The 20,689-nt window shown below is 44.6% G+C and overlaps 1 protein-coding gene across 4 annotated transcripts in view; it reads left to right on the forward strand.

Moving 5' to 3' along the window:
* The window catches only part of LOC115156861 (ephrin type-B receptor 1), a 298,565-nt gene that overhangs the window by 235,887 nt on the left and 41,989 nt on the right, over nt 1-20,689 (forward strand). For all 4 annotated transcript variants that reach the window (XR_003868337.1, XM_029704639.1, XM_029704640.1 and 1 more), the window contains exons 7-9: nt 8,577-8,739; nt 17,603-17,711; nt 18,432-18,496. Coding sequence is in view for 3 of the 4 variants with exons in the window: in XM_029704639.1 (XP_029560499.1) it covers nt 8,577-8,739; nt 17,603-17,711; nt 18,432-18,496 (337 nt within the window). In the remaining variant the exon portion in view is untranslated. The remainder of the gene's footprint in view (nt 1-8,576; nt 8,740-17,602; nt 17,712-18,431; nt 18,497-20,689) is intronic.

Below are 20,689 nucleotides of genomic sequence, written 5' to 3' on the forward strand. Positions count from 1 at the left end.
CGTACTTTACATGTTTATAGATTTTGCTCGGTGATGAGCAGTGTTGTAGTACTCGAGACCAGTCTCATATTGAGTGTCTTGTTCTTGGTGTTGGATACATTTGTACTAGGTCTTGACTCGGTCTCGGACAATGAGGAATCCTAATTTCCTCATCATTATCAGCTTCCACTCAGTCAGCACATAAAACCGCTTCGCCAGGCCAAATATATACTCACCTTTCTTGAAACATGAATATCTTAACAGCCTTTATATCTATTATAGACATGTTTGTTGCAGTGGCGAACCTTTTGGACCTAGGCCTTGAGTGTGTGACAGGTTCAAGAATGTGAAAGGACAGCAGCCGTAATACCAGTGCCCTCATGTAGGAGAGAGAGTCCACTTATTGTAAAACACAAAGGGCCAGTGGTGTAGTGGAGGCTATACGCAGGTATAAACCGTGTACCCACTTTTTCTTCAGTGGGCATTGCGTATACTCACTTCTTAATCCCTACTGATGCGTATCAAAGTAGTGTAGTGGAGGTATAGGACTTATTATGTAGTACAATAGAGAGATAATCCACAAAGTAGCCTACACAATCCCAAAGCATGTGAAATATATTCACCTGCGCGCCGCACACACAGCCTGTTTTCAGCTGAATATCATCAGCAGGCAGCAAGAGTGTGCAGCTCTCAGCTGGTTTTGGCATGGAGCAGCTCACAGAAGAATGACATTGGTAGCCAGTAGGGTAGGAAAGACGTTTCAACTTATGATATCTACCAGTAAATGCTAACTAAGTCAACAATGGGTATACAAACCAGGTATTGAAAAAGTTCAGTCCGTTGGTTATTAGGCTATTTGTGATGCGCAATTGTTATCATGCCCTGTTTGCATCAGGGGCATAGACATGGATGGACCTGGGTGCACACAGGCCCACCCACTGGGGAGCCAGGCCCTGACAGGCCCCCCGATCAGATTGATGTGGATTAAGCATTGTTGTGGACATTTTTGTATTTTTTCTATAAAAAAAAGTTTATGATTTTGAATGTGAAAATCTGAAAAAACTACAGGAAAACATAACCTTTTCACAAAGGTTGCCTCTCCTTCACTGGGCGGGCCATTGTGTAACTTTTTGGCAAAATTAGACTATACCCACTTCTCCAGGCACCACTACACCCCTGCAGAGGGCCAATGGAAAGACAGCAGTCACACACAGCATGATGCTAAAGGAGTCCATAAACTCGAACATAATAAGCCAGTATGTCCCAATCACAAGAATACAAAAACCAAACAATTAAGCATTTCCCAATCGAAATGTACAACTATTACTTCCCATTGCAAAAAAACATGTCATGTTTAGCAGACAAAGTAACCAGTGACCTGCAGTTTAAAGTGGAACTGACAGTGTTTTAACCTCTCTCGGGTATGTGGGACGATTTCGTCCCACCTTCGTAACAGCTACTGAAATTCCAGTGGCGCGATTTTTGAATCGTTAGAAATACTATTACTTCAATTTCTCAAACATATGACTATTTTACAGCTATTTAAAGACAAGAATCTCGTTAATCTAACCCCACTATCCGATTTCAAAAAGGCTTTACAACGAAAGCAAAACATTAGATTATGTCAGCAGAGTGCCCAGCCAGAAAAAATCAGACAGCCATTTTTCAAGCTAGCATATCATGTCACATAAACCCAAACCACAGCTAAATGCAGCACTAACCTTTGATGATCTTCATCAGATGACACACCTAGGACATTGTGTTATACAATACATGCATGTCTGTTCAATCAAGTTCATATTTATATCAAAAAACAGCTTTTTGCATTAGCATGTGACGTTCAGAAAACGCATAACCCCCGGCAAACTTCCGTTGAATTTACTAACAGTTTGCTAAATTACTCACGATAAACGTTCACAAAAAGCATAACAATTATTTTAAGAATTATAGATACATTACTCCTCTATGCACTCGATATGTCCGATTTTAAAATAGCTTTTCGGATGAAGCACATTTTGCAATAATCTAAGTACATAGCCCGGCATTACAGGGCTAGCTATTTAGATACCCACCCAGGTCAGCCTCCACCAAAATCACATTTCCTATAAGAAAAATGTTCTTACCTTGCTTGTTCTTCATCAGAATACACTGCCAGGACTTCTACTTCAATACAAATGTAGGTTTGGTCCCAAATAATCCATCGTTATATCCAAACAGCGACGTTTTGTTCGTGAGTTCTAGAATGCTTCTTCCCGGTCTCGCGCATGGCGCATTGGCGTGTCAAAAATGCCTAAATATTCCATTACCGTACTTCGAAGCATGTCAACCGCTGTTTAAAACCAATTTTTATGCCATTTATGTCGTAGAGAAGTGATAATATTCCGACCGGGAGTATGCATTGAGCCTAAACAGCCGAATAAAATTTCTCCTCAGAAGCGACTCATGCACGCGCATCATTCAAAGGTCCTCTGAGCATCCACTTACAAAAGGCGATAATCTGTTTCAACCTGAGGCTCCCTCGTAAACCTTCAGTTATTTCGCGGGCTCTGAGAGCCTATTGGAGCCCTGGGAATTGTCACGTTACAGCTAAGATCCTTACTTTTCAATAAAAAGATGCAAGACGCACGACTCCTTGTCAGACAGGGTACTTCCTGCTTGAAACCTTGTCAGGTTTTTGCCTGCCATAGGAGTTCTGTTATACTCACAGACACCATTCAAACAGTTTTAGAAAATTCAGAGTGTTTTCTATCCAAACCTGAACAATAATATGCATATTCTAGCTTCTGAGTTGGTGTAGGAGGCAGTTAAAAATGGGAACATATTTTTCCAAAATTCTCAATACTGCCCCCTAGCCCAGACAGGTTAACTACTTTGCAGTTATGAAACAAACAGACAATCATAATATAAAAAATATAAAATTCCCAGTTTATGCTACAAAATCTACTTCATAAGAGGTTTTAAAAATAGGTTCTATTTGACTCAACGTTCCATGATGTACACTAAGGCATTGTCGGGCAGAATAGATGGATGCAGTTCAATGCATGTTTAACATAATTCACCAATACATTTCTTGGGAGTCCAAAACATATTGTTATCATGTTGTAAATCATAACTGTCCTGGTACATTGTTTGCTCCCTCCATTCGGGATGCACTGTTTCAGTTTCAATGACTCAATATTCTAGACCAAAACGGAGTGGATAAGTGACTGACTATTTCCCCTCATATCGTTTTTCGGTGGCTATACACAGCTAGAGATGCAGGTGTAATTTGGTTAACTAGCAAGAACTTGAACGACTGTTATACAGTTAGCATATCTCTTGCGTTCTCAGATCTACTCTGATTTCAGAGCAACCTCATCTGAGTGTGCCAGAGTGCAGAACAACTGATGAATTTTGCAACACCTGCTGAATTTGACCGGTGTCAGTAAACATGAACACTCTAGATAACATGTAAACAGCCTAACCAGCTCTGCTAGGGCGAGTAAAATGGTCAGAGTGAGGTGTTCTCTTATTTGTGCCTGGAAGTAGCTAGTTAGCAAGCTAGCCAACTTAAGCCAGTTAGCTTGGGTGCTTGGTTGGGACAACTGTCACGTCCTGACCATAGAAAGCTTTTATTTTCTATGGTAGAGTAGGTCAGGGCGTGACAGGGGGTTTTGTCTAGTTTCTGTATTTCTATGTTATTGTTTTTTGGGATGATCTCCAATTAGAGGCAGCTGGTCATCGTTGTCTCTAATTGGGGATCATATTTAAGTTGTTGTTTTTCCCACTAGGTTTTGTGGGAGATTATTTTGAGTAAGTGTATGTTGCACCTCTTCGTCACGGTTTGTTGTTTTGTTTATTAGTATATATTGTATGTCTTGCATAGTTTCACAGTTATAATAAAATGTGGAATGATATACACGCTGTGCCTTGGTCTTCATCATACGACAGCCGTGACAGAATCTCCCACCACCAAAGGACCAAGCAGCGTGGTAAACAGGAATGGACATGGGAGGAAATATTGGACGGGAAAGGACCCTGGACGCAGGAAGGGGAGTATCGCTGTCCAAAGGAGGAGATTGAAGCAGCGAGAGCAGAACGGCGATATTACGAGGCGATATACCATCAAGGCAAGCACGAGAGGCAGCCCCAAAACTTTTTTGGGGGGAGCAGACGGGAAGTTTTGTGGAGTCAGGTTTGGGACCTGAGCCAAATCCTCGTGCTTACCGTGGAGAGCTGAGGGGTGAACCAGAACCAGTCAGGGAGACAAGTGAGGAACTCGACGCAAGATTCCGGAGAGAGGTGTTGACATTGAGAGCGCTGCAGAGCGGGCATGCTGAGGTGCGTGTTACCAGTCTGGCGCCATCTGTGCCAGCCCCACGCATCAGGCCTCCAGTGCGCATTCCCAGTCCAGAGCTTCCGGCGACAGTTCCCAGTCCAGAGCTTCCGGCGACAGTTCCCAGTCCAGAGCTTCCGGCGACAGTTCCCAGTCCGGAACCTCCTGAGACGGCCCACAGTCCGGAACCTCCTGAGACGGCTCACAGTCCGGAACCTCCTGAGACGGCCCACAGTCCGGAACCTCCTGAGACGGCCCACAGTCCGGAACCTCCTGAGACGGCCCACAGTCCGGAACCTCCTGAGACGGCCCACAGTCCGGAACCTCCTTAGACGGCCCACAGTCCGGAACCTCGAGAGACGGCCCACAGTCCGGAGCCTCCTGAGACGGCCCACAGTCCGGAGCCTCCTGAGACGGCCCACAGTCCGGAGCCTCCTGAGACGGCCCACAGTCCGGAGCCTCCTGAGACGGCCCACAGTCCAGAGCCTCCTTAAACGGCCCACAGTCAGGAGCCTCCTGAGACGGCCCACAGTCCGGAGCCTCCTGAAATGGCCCACATTCCAGAGCCTCCTGAGATGGCCCACAGTCCGGAGCCTCCTGAGGCAGTCCGGAGCCTCCAGCGATGGCCCGCAGTCCGGAGCCTCCAGCGACGTCCCCCAGTCCGGAGCCTCCAGCAACATCGCGCAGTCCGGAGTCTCCAGCGGCGTCCCGCAGTCCGGAGTCTCCAGCGGCGGTCCGCAGTCCAGAGTCTCCGGCGGCGGTCTGCAGTCCAGAGCCTCTGGTGATGATCCACGGTCCGGTGACACGAAAGCGGAGGGATCAGCTGGCGGAGCGGGGGCTACGCCCTGAACCGGAGCCGCCTCCTATGCTGGCAGATAAGCAGGATGTGAGGGTTCTTCGTCCCGCACCAGAACCGCCTCCGATGCAGGAGGAGCCGCGGGATGTGAAGTTTCTTCGTCCTGCACTGACATTAGACACCCACCCTAACTCTCCCTGGTTTTTTTTGGTTGTTTAAGGTTGTGCGTTCGGAGTCCTCACCTTTGGGGGGGGTACTGTCACATCCTGACCATAGAAAGCTTTTATTTTCTATGGTAGAGTAGGTCAGGGCGTGACAGGGGGTTTTGTCTAGTTTATTTATGTCTATGTTGGTTCTAGTTTCTTTTTTCTATGTTGGGGTTTTTGTCTAGTTTCTGTATTTCTATGTTTTTTGGGGGGGATGATCTCCAATTAGAGGCAGTTGGTCATCGTTGTCTCTAATTGGGGATCATATTTAAGTTGTTGTTTTTCCCACTAGGTTTTGTGGGAGATTATTTTGAGTAAGTGTATGTTGCACCTCTTCATCACGGTTTGTTGTTTTGTTTATTAGTTTATATTGTATGTTATAATGAAATGTGGAACGATATACACGCTGCGCATTGGTCTTCATCATACGACAGCCATGACAACAACCAAGCACCCAAGCTGAAGAAAGACGAGTAGGCTACAATTCCTGATTATTTATCAGTGCAATTTTGACAGCCAACTAGCTGAAAATGTTTGAGAGGGTTTATCTAATGTTCCTTCGTTAGATTTCAGCTCTACTTGCTCTGGCTAGAATTAGTTGTGTATCTTGTTGTTGTTGATGTGTGAGCTCACTTGCGCTGAGGTGGGACGGGTGACAATATCTGAGGTGTGTCCTTAAAAACCTTCAGTATGCGCTGGTGGGGGTACTTAAGACCAACCGAAAGCTGGTCTTAGCTTAGCGTAGGTTATAGCATGGATTTTGACAACGGAAGTGCAGCCTATCCAGCGGTGATGCACAGTGCCCATATGCACAATGAACAAGAGAGATGTGCTTTTAGTGCCCATAAACCTTGTATTTAGAAACATTAAAAAAATCTTGTTTCGTTTAATTAAAAACCAAGCGTAGCCTCCCCTCCTTTCAATGAAGGACAGTTTTTTTTTGTCATGCCCAATGCATTCGCCAAGTAGTCAAGACTGTCGATAAAGGGTTTGGCTTGTGAGACCACTTTGAAATGAATGTTAATCACCAAACATTTATTAAATTATCAAGTTTGGCAGCAGTAAAACGTTTAAGTTATTTTCATGTTACAATTGATTGTTTTCCGTTTTGTTTGATTAAAAAAGAAGCCTTTATAGGAGGCTACATTTACCCTACTACATCGAAAGCTAGTTCAACAGCAATGCGTCTGGTGTCTTTCTCATCGTGGCCAATTTTTGGCCTCCATACTAGCCTCCATACAAGGTTTCTAAATGGTGTACTCGTGAGGCTTTTGCCGACATGCTTTGCATTATTCACAATTCACATAGACCAACCTGCAGTGCATACTCCAATCGACTTGTATCCGTTCCCATTTCCAAAGAGCGCTTCTTGTCCGGTTACCAAAGACCCGCTCTTCGAAACATAGGCTATTCATATTTTTCACTCCTATAATGCCATTTCAACGGTAGGCCTAGGCTGTCTCTTACTAACTGAGATTGTGCCTCATACGTACAGTAGAACTAACGGGAGCCTAGTATTTTATAATTGAGGAGAAGTGTGATTCCGTAAAGACCTATACTAGTTGAAGCCAATTACAATGTTGACTGTCAACACTCCAAACATATTGAGCAAACACTGGATTTTTTTATTTTTCTGTTGCCATCAATCGTTACTGTAGCCTATGCTATTTAACAAACTGTAGTATCAATCCACAATGGACTAGGACGGGAATATTCCTCACCCCCAGGTGGATTGGACAACGCAAAGACCATCAATAAACTACAGAACCAGTGAGTGGCCAAGACCTCGTCACACCTAAAACTTGTTTATTCATCAAAACCCAGCCCTTTCGCACTACCGCCAGCTATATCGCTCAAAATAAAGGCTGTGAAAATAGCTAAAATATTTCTGACACACCCCTGGACCTATAGCACTTCCGTCAGCGCTTAGATTTACCATTGTGTTAGGTAAAATACAGCCTTCCGGATCTAAAAAGTGTTATTGGATTCATTTATACACTTTTGTTGATCCATTTAATCCAAACTTTGACCATAACATTTATTTTTTTATCCTTTGAACTCCCACTCTTACGCAAACAAAACAGAACAAGAAAATGTCACATGAAACAATTCTCTACAAACAGGAACTTGTAAGCGTTGCTTTGTTCCATTAAGTGAAAACAAACACTTTCCGTGGGCGGAATTAGTCCTCTGACATAATTAGCAGCGTGCCACTTCAGACACCACAGAACGAGAGAGCCAATGTTCACAACTTCCTTTACTAATTAAACTCTCTCTCTCTCTCTCTCTCTCTCTCTCTCTCTCTCTCTCTCTCTCTCTCTCTCTCCTTCTAAACACTTCTGAGGCCAGCAGTAAATACAGCAGGAACAATTTTACAATGTGACTCAGACTAATGGGCCTAATGGGCAGTATGTGTATGTGTGTGTGTGTGTGTGTGTGTGTGTGTGCGCACGCGTGTGAGCATGTGCGTGAGCACTAAAGCACTCCCTCTAACAATGCATACTGTCATTCAACCTCGGCACTAAAGTTTCCATCTGTGGTGGTAACAGTTATGTAAGCCTGTCAAGGGCGGCGTAATAACAAACTAACCAGTCTCTCACAGAAAGAGAACCACAACAGCTAGAGAACACTAGAATAGACTTGTTACAGCATCAAAATGGCATATGACTCATCTGAACTTTAGGTTTCTATGGACAAGGAGAGTGAAGGCACATACTGTCTTCCCCATCAGTCAACCTTTCTGCTTTTTGTTACTCTGACTAACCATGTCAAAGTAATGGTTTCTCTGAATTTCAATTCTCTTTCCTTTCTGTCCAGGTTGTGCGCTAAATAAAAAATACATAAAAAAAAATCCACTGTTACCTCTGTTGTAGCAAAGGCAGCCAATGTCGCTCACTACTGGTTGCTGACTACTGCTGCAGCATAGGGGAGACACACATGATAGTGAGAAATCTGCCAAATTGTTTTGGACGTGTTATGATACCTGCCTCCTTGATGATTAGGAGTGTTGATCTAGGATCAGGACATTCCTGTCCATGTGATCTTATTATTTTGACCTAAAAAGCAACACTGATCCTAAATCAGCACTCCTACTCTGAAGGTTGATACGGTACATACGGTCCAGATTCCCTGGTTAATGAAGCCATTGCATGAGACATACGGCCCCTGGTCTCTTCCTCTCTGTCTCTCCCCCAGTGTGTCCAGTCCTGGATTATACACATGACCTGCTCTATCTCTCTGGACCTTTAACCTGGTATCCCCTTCTCCGCTGTTCCTCCAGGACCATTCAGAGATCAACTCCACCATGGTGCGCAGCGAGACCAACACAGCCAGGGTGGAGGGCCTCCGGGCGGGCATGGTCTACGTCGTGCAGGTGCGGGCCAGGACCGTGGCTGGCTTTGGCAAATACAGCGGCAAGATGTGCTTCCAAACCCTCACAGATGGTAAGGACCAAGGGGAAGAGGGGAGGCGAGGGAAGATGGTGGATGGTGGTGGGTAGCTGTGTGTGTTGGTTTGTGTGCGTGTTTGTGTGCGTGTCTGTGTGTTTGAGAGAGAGAGAGAAACTGTAAGAGAGAGAGACACATAGAATAGGAGTGGATATAGAGCAGAGAGGAAGAAGGATTGGGAATTTGATATCGGATCCTATGATTGTTAATCGCTGTGTGACAACATGTTTATGGATGTTTGATGAACACTGTATTTCTAAATCCACTTTCTTAACGATCGTGTATGAGATCGTTAAGAACAATATATTCGAGTTAAGAATGGTGGTTTTGAGCATTTGTCTTTTCCTGTGTGTAACTGCTTGATCCAAACTGCTTAGCTAATTGGTTCTTCATTGAGCCCGTATGTTGCTGACGAGCTATCCCAGAATGCTTAGCTGTGATTAGTGGCTGATGTGATTAATTATTTGCCACCCGGGGTTGGATTTTCAGGGGGGCGCAACACCTGCTACACTGGCACGCGGGAGGGGAGGGGAGGGGGGGGGGGTGACAGTATGAGAGCATGTGTCCAGGTGTTTGTGCGTGGGTGTACGGCACATCTCCTGTCTTTCTTCTGCAATATGCTGCCAGATGATTTACAACACTCTACAGTCGTGGCCTAAAGTTTTGAGAATGACACAAATATTAATTTTCACAAAGTCTGCTGCCTCAGTGTCTTTAGATATTTTTGTCAGATGTTACTATGGAATACTGAAATATAATTACAAGCATTTCATAAGTGTCAAATGCTTTTATTGACAATTACATTAAGTTGATGCAAAGAGTCAATATTTGCAGTGTTGACCCTTCTTTTTCAAGACCGCTGCAATCCGCCCTGGCATGCTGTCAATTAACTTCTGGGCCACATCTTGACTGATGGCAGCCCATTCTTGCATAATCAATGCTTGGAGTTTGTCAGAATTTGTGGGTTTTTGTTTTTCCACTCACCTCTTGAGGATTGACCACAAGTTCTCAATGGGATTAAGGTCTGGAGAGTTTCCTGGCCATGGACCCAAAATATCGATGTTTTGTTCCCCAAGCCACTTAGTTATTCCTTTTGCCTTATGGCAAGGTGCTCGTATCATGCTGGTAAAGGCATTGTTCGTCGCCAAACTGTTCCTGGATGGTCGGGAGAAGTTGCTCTCGGAGGATGTGTTGGTACCATTCTTTATTCATGGCTGTGTTCTTAGGCAAAATTGTGAGTGAGCCCACTCCCTTGGCTGAGAAGCAACTCCACACATGAATGGTCTCAGGATACTTTACTGTTGGCATGACATAGGACTGATGGTAGCCCCAAACAATCGGAAAGGGGATTCATCAGAGAAAATGACTTTACCCCAGTCCTCAGCAGTCCAATCCCGATACCTTTTGCAGAATATCAGTCTGTCCCTGATGTTTTTCCTGGAGAGAAGTGGCTTCTTTGCTGCCCTTCTTGACACCAGGCCATCCTCCAAAAGTCTTCGCCTCACTGTGCATGCAGATGCACTCACACCTGCCTGCTGCCATTCCTGAGCAAGCTCTGTACTGGTGGTGCCCCGATCCCACAGCTGAATAAACTTTAGGAGACGGTCCTGGCGCTTGCTGGACTTCCTTGGGCGCCCTGAAGCCTTCGTCACAACAACTGAACTGCTCTCCTTGAAGTTCTTGATGATCCGATAAATGGTTGATTTAGGTGCAATCTTACTGGCAGCAATATCCTTGCCTGTGAAGCCCTTTTTGTGCAAAGCAATGATGACGGTACGGGTTTCCTTGCAGGTAACCATGGTTGACAGAGGAAGAACAATGATTCCAAGCACCACCCTCCTTTTGAAGCTTCCAGTCTGTTATTTGAACTCAATTAGCATGACAGGGTGATCTCCAGCCTTGTCCTCGTCAACACTCACACCTGTGTTAACAAGAGAATCACTGACATGATGTCAGCTGGTCCTTTTGTGGCAGGGCTGAAATGCAGTGGAAATGTTTTTGGGGGATTCAGTTCATTTGCATGGCAAAGAGGGACTTTGCAATTAATTGTAATTCATCTGTTCACTCTTCATAACATTCTGGAGTATATGCAAATTGCCATCATACAAATTGAGGCACCAAACTTAGTAAAAATTAATATTTGTGTCATCTCAAAACTTTTGGCCACAACTGTACATGCTCCGGGTAGAAGATGAGCTTTTAGGCACAGGTCTAGGGTCAGTTACCTTCTCAGAATCCTAACCGTAACCACTGGGGAGGTAAAACACTAAACATGCCTTCTTATCTATCTATGATTCACATCGAAGGGCAAATCTCCGCTTGACATCACAAATGCCACAACTCCCCCTAATCCTCCGTCCTTTCCTCACTCTCTCCCTCTATCCCTCCCCATAGCCCTTCCTCCCTGTCAGATAGTCCAGAGGTGGATAAGTGCAGGTGTTGTTCTAATCTGCGGGAGCAGATTTAGTAGTCTTGACACAAACTCTAATACACTGCATGACCAAAAGTATGTGGACATCTGCTCGTCGAACATCTCATTCCAAAATCATGGGCATTAACCTGGAGTTGGTCCCCCCTTTGATTCTATACACACACAAAAAAACAACCTCCACTCTTCTGGGAAGGCGTTCCACTAGATGTTGGAACATTGCTGCGGGGGCTTGCTTCCATTCAGCCACAAGAGCATTAGCGAGGTTGGGCACTGATGTTGGGCAGTCGGCGTTCCAATTCATCCCAAAGGTGTTCGATGGGGTTTAGGTCAGGGCTCTGTGCAGGAGAGTCAAGTTCTTCCACACCGATCTTCACAAACCATTTATGTATGGATCTCGCTTTATGCACAGGGGCATTGTCATGCTAAAACAGGAAAGGTCCTTCCTCAAACTGTTGCCACAAAGTTGGAAGCACAGAATCGTCTAGAATGTCATTGTATGCTGTGGTGTTAAGATTTCCCTTCACTGGAACTAAGGGGCCTAGCCAGAATCATGAAAACAGTCCCAGACCATTATTCCTCCTCTGACAAACTTTACAGTTGACACTTTCCATTGGGGCAGGTAGCGTTCTCCTGGCATCCGCCAAACCTAGATTTGTCAGTCGGATTGTAAGATAGTAAAGCGTGTTTCATCACTCCAGAGAACGAATTTCCACTGCTCCAAAGTCGAATGGCAGCGAGCTTTACACCACTCCAGCCAATGCTTGGCATAGAGAATGGTGATCTTAGGCTTGTGTGTGGCTGCTCGGCCATGGAAACCCATTTCATGAAGCTCTCGATGAACAGTTATTGTGCTGATGTTGCTTCCAGAGGCAGTTTGGAACTCGGTAGAGAGTGTTGCAACCGAGGACAGAAGATTTTTATGCACTACTTCGTGGCTGAGCCGTTGTTGCTCCTATACGTTTCCTTTTCACAATAACAGCACTTACAGTTGATCGGGGAAGCTCAAGCGGGGCAGAAATTTGACAAACTGAATTTGTTGGAAAGGTGGCATCCTATGGCGGTGCCACGTTGAAAGTCACTGAGCTCTTCAGCAAGGCCATTCTACAGCCAATGTTAGTCTATGGAGATTACATGGCTGTGTGCTCCATTTTATACACCTGTCAACAACAGGTCTGGCTGAAATAGCCTAATCCACTCATTTGAAAGGGTGTCCACATACTTTTGTATATATAGTGTACCAGCCATGTCGCTCAAGATCCAAGGCTAAATTCAACGTTCGTCCAGGTACCCAGGACCCCAGCCACTACAAAACGGCCACTAGGAGCGACGGTGAAGGCTATTACCATCAAGAAGGCTTGCGGTTTGCTAGAGCGTTGGGGATGGGCGTAAGCCGCGAGCTCCGGCTCCGAGGGCCGGATGTTCAATCCCAGAACTCTTTTTGTTTTAATCCTTTCCCAAACCTTAACTCTTATCTTAACCATTCTAAATGAATGCCTAAACTTAACCTTTGATGTTTGACATTTATAGACAAACGTCGGATTCTGAAGTGAGACTGAGAGCTTGTTGATTTTACACCTGTCAGCCTGGTAGACCCATCCGCTAAATCCCTCACCCTATGTAGTGTCTGCCTCACCTGTCCTCCCCGCTTCCCCCGGGCCCACCTCTTCTCACCCGTGTCAACAACACCCTCCACTTGTCTCACCCCACCCTCCACTTGTCTCATCACCTTCTTCACTGGCTGCCCTCCTCCATCCTTCTCTCTGAATCTTCTCTTTTTCCTCTTCTCTCCCCCTCCTCTCACAGTCGACAATCCCTCATATCTGTCTGTCATCACATTGTCAAATGCCTCCCACAGTTGTCTCCTCACCCCCCACCATCACCCCACTCACTCAGTTATTTGATTGACAGGTGCAATGAGGAGGACATGATTGGCCATTTTCTCAGAAGTGAGGTTACAAGTTTATCAACTTTGAAAGAAGAATTACTTTCCCATTGTTCCTCAACTGCAGTGTATGATATACCATTTTGGAGGTCTGTGTCTCTACTTTTATCCAATGTAAAAAACATAATTTCACATTTTTCTACATAAGACTGAATCAATGCGATCGGTCACATATAATGACGAGATGCACATCTCCACCATTTCAAACTGTTGAAGATGGACAGAAGGGTGTGTTCATAACAATTCAACTGTTCAACTTTAGCTAGCAAATAGATAGAGTTGGCTAAACTTGAAATATAAAGATTTATTGGCTAATCACTAGCACGTGGGCTTGAGAGATTGTTGATGAGACCTGGAGCTACAAAAAGTGAGTCATTATTAGTGAATGTGCATTATGCATCGTTCTAGTTACATTTGTAACAAAAAAAGGGCATTTTCATAGACAGACTTGAAAACCTGACAGAGACAGACTTTTGATAAAATAATTTAATTATTAGTGGATCTTATGGTTGTGGAAGGCCTAGGTATAACTTCACAAGCCCTGAATTCATTAGATTATTGCTGACTGTTTGAAATGCAGTGGAATCATGGAATCAATCATGGCACCTATGGAATCATGTAGTAACCAAAAAAAAGTAACAAAACTAAATGTATTTTATATTTGAGATTCTTCAAAGTTGCCACCCTTTGCCTTGATGACAGCTTTGCACACTCTTTGGCATTCTCTCAACCAGCTTCATGAGGTAGTCACCTGGAATGCATTTCAATTAACAGGTTTGCCTTGTTAAAAGTTAATTTGTGGAATTTCTTTCCTTCTTATTGCATTGGAGACAATCAGTTGTGTTGTGACAAGGTAGGGGTGGTATACAGAAGATAGCCCTATTTGGTAAAAGACCAAGTCCATATTATGGCAAGAATAGCTCAAATAAGCAAAGAGAAATGACAGTCCATCATTACTTTAAGACATGAAGGTCAGTCAATCCTGGAAAATTTCAAGAACTTTGAAAGTTTCTTCAAGTGCAGTCGCCAAAACTATCAAGCGCTATGATGAAACTGCCTCTCATGAGGACCGCCACATGAAAAGTTAATTTGTGGAATTTGTGGAACCAGAGTTACCTCTACTGCAGAGGATAAGTTAATTAGAGTTAACTGCACCTCAGATTGCAGCCCAAATAAATGCTTCACAGAGTTCAAGTAGCAGACACGTCAACATCAACTGTTCAGAGGAGACTACGTGAACCAGGCCTTCATGGTCAAATTGCTGCAAAGAAACCACTACTAATGGACACTAAGAAGAAGATGAGACTTGCTTGGGCCAAGAAACAAGAGCAATGGACATTAGACTGGTGGAAATCTGTTATTTGGTCTGATGAGTCCAAATTTGAGATTTTTGGTTCCAACCGCCGTGTCTTTGTGAGACTTACATGCTGACCAGACTGGACACGTCGTGTGCCCGAGTGTGGCAAAATAAATATAGAAATCCATGTTATTCAATTATTGTACCCACCCTGCTCTCGCGCACCAACGAGCGTCTGCGATGCCAAGGGCTAAAATAGAACTCCTTTTTATTTCTGATGCAGATTGCGCTGCAAGTCCTGCCTCTCCCATCTCCTCATTGGTTTATAGAAGCAGGTACCCACGTGCCATCTCCTCATTGGTTATACCCATGTTGGTGATTGAAATACAAACTGTTTTGCCGGTTGTCATGGTAATACTATGAAAGTGTAGATGCCAATCACCATATAAGTTCAAAGATGAAAAAGCCTGGAAGGAGAGATGACTAGAAACGATTCGGTTGGCAGTTTTATGTGTGGATTAATTGTCGTAGTAGAGGACATTGTGCATTTCAGGTAAAATAAAAACTCAATGTTTATATCCCAGGACAAATTTGCTAGCAAAAGGAAGCTAGCTAAATAGGACACATAAGCTAGCAAGTGCAACCTAACTAGCTAAATTGCCATACATGTTTAATGCTTTTCGACCTGTCCCCAAATTAAAGTCATTGGTTCAGAGTTTGTTTTGATATTTTAACATGCGTGTCGTGATCGCGTTTGGTGTAGGGGGACAAAATAAATGTATGCACGATAGCACACCATGGCGCACATGCGCAGACGGTTTGGGTTCCGTATTAGAGTAGGTGAACAGATGATCTCCGCATGTGTGGTTCCCTCTGTGAAGCATGGAGGATGAGGTGTGATGGTGTGGGGGTGACACTGTCTGTGATTTATTTAGAATTCAAGGCCCATTCAGCATGGCTACCACAGCATTCTTCACTGATACGCAATCCTATCTAGTTTGTGCTTAGTGGAACTATCATTTGTTTTTCAACAGGACAACGACCCAAAACACACCTCCAGGCTGTGTAAGGGCTATTTGACCAAGAAGGAGAGTTATGAAGTGCTGCATCAGATGACCTGGCCTCCACAATCCCCCGACCTCAACCCAATTGAGATGGTTTGGGATGAGTTGGACAACAGAGTGAAGGGAATAACCGTTGGAAAAGCATTCCTCATGAAGCTGGTTGAGAGAATGCCAAGAGTGTGCAAATCTGTCATCAAGGCAAAGGGTGGCTAAAAAAATAAAAAATATGACCATATCACCCAGCCCTACATGACTGATTGTAATGTGCTGTTATTTACTGTTAGCTAGCACTCAGACAGTTGATTTCTGCTCAAGCCAATCATAATTTACACCTGTCTGAGTTTAGGAGACTACTTCAGCAGCATAGAGAAATAGCCCACTGACTTTACAGGGAACAAAAGAGTAGGCCTGTAATTCACACTATCAAGTGTACTTTTAGTTTCTTATTTTATAGATATTTCAGATAGTATATCACCACTCTAAAGACTTCTCCTTTTGTCCCATTGCTGTAAAGCGAATTTCAGTTTGCCCGCAGCATGCTAAATCTTGCTCAAGAAACACCAATAGAGTAGCCCTAAGGCCCTAAAACAGCCACACAAAGACACGATATAGGACTGAGGCAGTTTAGTGTGCCTTTAGAAGTTCTTTGGGCTCCCCTCTGAACTCCTGTGCCATTCTTCCTCCTTTCGGCCGCTAACGTTTAGCTGTATATCTGACTGTCTAACAGCAGCTTGTGTCTGAACATCCCCGGTAGAAATTTCAAGGTGGTCTTTTATGTCTGTCAGACTGTGACCGGAGGGATTAGGAATGGCTACAGAAAACACTCTCTCTATCGATCATTCTCCCTCTCTCTACCTCTCTCACAGCTCCCTCCCTCTCACTTGAGCTCGCTCTATTGGTCTCTTCTATGGAAATGTACAGGTGACAGTCTGCAGGGCTTAACTCTACGTATAGGCTGTTACCAAACCATGGTGACGCTCAATGTGTTGCACTCAACATCTCAGAGCTGAGGAGCCTATACTCCCCTCTGTATTTGCTTGGACAGCGAAGCTAAAACGTTTCATTTGGCTCTATAGACGAGTGGGTTGTTTAGCAACAAAACCGATGCGTGCGCAACGGTGGAGCAAAACAGGCAGTTTTGACAACATGTAGTTGATAACATGTAAACTATATTTCCTCTTCAAATCTTTTTTGAAAACATAAATATATTTGCACAATGAGCACTTGTTGTCTCTCAAATACATTGTTACAGTTGTTGGTTAGCTAGCTAGCGAATTTGAGCCATATTAGCATAGACATGAGAAGAATCAAAACGCCTCAAAACAAGACGTGGTATCAATAACAAGATACAACAAGCTGAAACAAGCCACCGATGATTCCCCACATGGCTTCGTGTCATTGTCGCTCGATATCTGACTGTCCAGAATCATAAGAACACACGGACTTCTGCTTCATCGACGTGCGTGCATTGTTTTCATAACATTGCCAGCTAACTCGTCTATATACAGAATGTCACCTTTTATTTGAGGTTATTTTCATACATATCTGTTTTCCTGTTTGGAAATGAAAGCACTTTATGTATCTAGTCCCCCCCATTTGAAGGTATCATAAGTATTTGGACAAATTTACTTACAGTATAGTCAGAAGTGTAGTATTTGGTCTCATATTACTAGCACACAATGACTACATCCAGCTTGTGACTCTCCAAACTTGTGGGATGCATTTGCAGTTTGTTTTGGTTGTGTTTCGGGTTGTGTTGTGCCCAATAGAAATGAATGGTAAATCCTGTATTGTGTCATTAGCTTCACTGTCCAAATAAATACGTTGGGGAGTGTATGTGTTCTATCAATGCTCATGTCCACCTGGACTAACCATGCTGTTCTTTCTGTTCCCGCACCTTTTCTTTTTTCTTTACATTCTCTCCATACCCCTCACACCACCTTCTCCTCCTCTCCCTGTCCTCCTTTCACACTCTTCTCTGCCTGTCTTTACACTTTACCCTCCCCCTCTCTCTGTTTCTCTCTCTCTATTTCTATCTCTCTCTTTCTCTCTCTCTCTCTCTGTCTCTCTCTCTCTCTCCATCTGTTTCTCTTTCTAACTCCCCTCCCCTCTCCCTGTCTCTGTAGATGACTATAAGTCAGAGTTGAGAGAGCAGCTTCCTCTAATCGCAGGGTCAGCTGCAGCAGGAGTGGTGTTCATCGTCTCTCTAGTGGCCATCTCCATCGTCTGCAGCAGGTACTGTACAGTCTTGACTGTGTTTAAGTTAGACATGTCCAAAAGTTGTGCCTCACACACACACACACAGGTCTGTCTCACCTACCACCACACCGCATCACAGACAAAGGCTATACACACAGACATTACAATAGGTCCACCAGCTATGACACACACACACACACACACACACACTTAGCCAGCAGGAGGTAAAATACGTTTAAGTTCCATATCTGTATTATTAGTATGCTTCTCTATTAATGATCAATTTTACAGTGATACAAAGGGTTCACGCTGCATTGATCTGAGTTAACTGACTGAATCCAATTTAATTCTAGACAGTTTGTTACAACACATCGCTACCTTTCCCCTTTCCTCTCTCTTTAGAAAAGTTAAAGTTGAATTTAGAATTTGCAGCAGCGCCATTTGTCACCAGTAGCAAAGCGACCATCAGACACGACAGGGTCTTTGATGACGGAGGGAGCAGAAGAGAGACGGAGGAAAACGGATGAAAAGCTACAGACGTGCTATCACATCTCTAATTAAAAACCAGCTCATTCTCATCAGACTTCAATTGGGGCGGTGCAGCTACCGCTAACCCTTAGCCACTGATTCAATTTCAGACCGCGTCGCTTTCAGGCCTCAGTTAGTGAGACTCCGAGACAGATGTAATGATTCCTCTTTGCTCCTCCTTTTATCCTGTCTTTTCAGAACTTTTCTATCTCTCTCTCTCTCGTTCAGGAAACGGGTGTACACCAAGGAAGCGGTGTACAGCGACAAGTTACAGCATTACAGCACAGGAAGAGGTGAGTTCACCACCGCAGCGCCTTGCCGGACAAAACGCTTCTGTTAAATGTTCTGACATTCTCTGCAAAAACAGCCTTTCCACTTTCTAAATGACGTTGACTGACACTCATCTCTCAGGGTTGTATCGGTGATTGACACCACGCGGGTCTGACGACCACTGTCCACGTTGAGGGAAAAAAATAACCCATCCATGTTCTAGCATAGATGTTAATGGTTCTCCTTCCTGATCCAACAGAGGGGAACCAGTCATCCCTTTTCTGCTCTAAGTAACATTGACTGACACGCATCTGGGCGTGTAATCTAACCATGATTGAGCCAGGGTCCTGTCACGTGTTGACTCACACCGCAAAGTTGCCTCAGAGCAAGGCAAGCAAGAGCATGCGTGAGAAACAGTACGCTAGTCGAAACCGAGCCTGTCGGAAGGCTGACCGAGCTGTCTAAAAGAGTGCTTACTTATAGGGGATAGGGTTTTGTCGAGACTGAGACAGAAATCTTTTGCTACTTGGCTCGGTTTTGTCACGGTTAAAGCAGCCGTAGCCCAGAGCTCATTAAAGAGCCAGAGAGAGGGGGAGATAAAATGGCTGCTCCTTTTTCCTACCCCATTCAAACTCACAGAGTCAGTGCTCAGATTTGGTTCTGTCAGAGGCTATTTTAGGGTGAGTGAGTGCAATTAACATGAGTGGAGAAATAAACAAAAGATGTGAGAGATGCTAACAGCGGTTACAGCGCTAATCATCAATTGAGCATTTTGGAGTGGAGGGGGAAAAAAGCAAAAAGTGTTCCTATTCATCTTGTTTTTGCTCCCTCCACTCTCTCCCGCTAATACTAATACTTAGGAATACATTGTGTCCGATCTTTTCTCTTCCTGATTTGACGGACGTTTTTGTAATTACTGTTCATTGGAAGAAACAGCGCCACTTTGATTCTTTTTGGTTGAAATGCGAAAACAGTGTTTCTGGTTTTCACCCTTGGAATGGAGTCTAAAGCTGTTGATGCCTGGTGCAGTGGGTGGGAAATGAACATGCAAACCCTACAACATTAAAGGGATAGTTTGGGGATTTGACTGAATGTGTAAAATCGCTGAATTGTCCCTTGAAAAACTAGAGGTCTGTAGCTGTAGTGAGTGAACCAACATGTTGTCAGTGTTGACGTTATGGGGGCTACACGCATGCACCCACACCAACATGAATACCCCCCCACACACACACACACACACAAACCCTAGTTGGCAGGCTACCAGACTGTATATGGCTGACTGGTCCATGTCAGTGAATGGTAATAGCGTGGTAATGGGTGTCAGTGCTTAAAGACTACAGATGTTAGCACGCAGTCCCAGTGGATCTGGTGCCATGAGATCCAGATGGAGGGAGATGGAGGGGGGGGGGAGGTAGTGAGGAAGAGGAAGTGGGGAGAAGAGCGACACAGTGACAGGAGGATAGGGGGAAAGGAGGAGAGAGCAGAGAGGGAAAGAGGAAGAGAGAGGGAAAGGATCAGAGAGGCAGAAAAGACAAGAGGGAGATGGCTTGGGGATGCACACATTCAGTTTATCTACCCTCCCTCCCTCCCTCCCGCCCTCCCGCCCTCCCTCCCTCCATCTCTCTTTGACATCAACTCTTGCTTGGCTGGATAGGTAAATACTCCAGTGCTGTTCACACACATCCACACACTGTACTTTGTACTCAAGAGGCACAAAGTAGTTATCAACAGCCATCCATAAACATTACACACACCCACACACTTCCACAGGCTTCACACACACACACACACACACACACACACACACACACACACACACACACACACACACACACACACACACACACACACACACACACACACACACACTAATGGAGCCACATACATCTGCTAGCCTCCATATATGTAGGCCTATGGCATACACACACAAATACAGAAACACACACACACACACACTCACACACGCATGCACGCCCACACACATCACGGGCACCTGTCACCATTTATCAACACACATTCACTGACATTCACAAACTCCCACGCAATAAATAGTTAGTACATTCCCACATACATGTATCCATGTGTCACCCACCCACATGCGCGCACACACACACACACACACTCAAACATATACATTTTTACCTTATCCATCAACAAGTTGTCTCAGCTGCTGTTGTTTGTGCTTCAGCATCTGGTGTGTGCATGAATAGACAGAC

Source organism: Salmo trutta, chromosome 21 (genome assembly GCF_901001165.1).
Source record: "Salmo trutta chromosome 21, fSalTru1.1, whole genome shotgun sequence".
Taxonomy (NCBI): Eukaryota; Metazoa; Chordata; class Actinopteri; order Salmoniformes; family Salmonidae; genus Salmo; species Salmo trutta.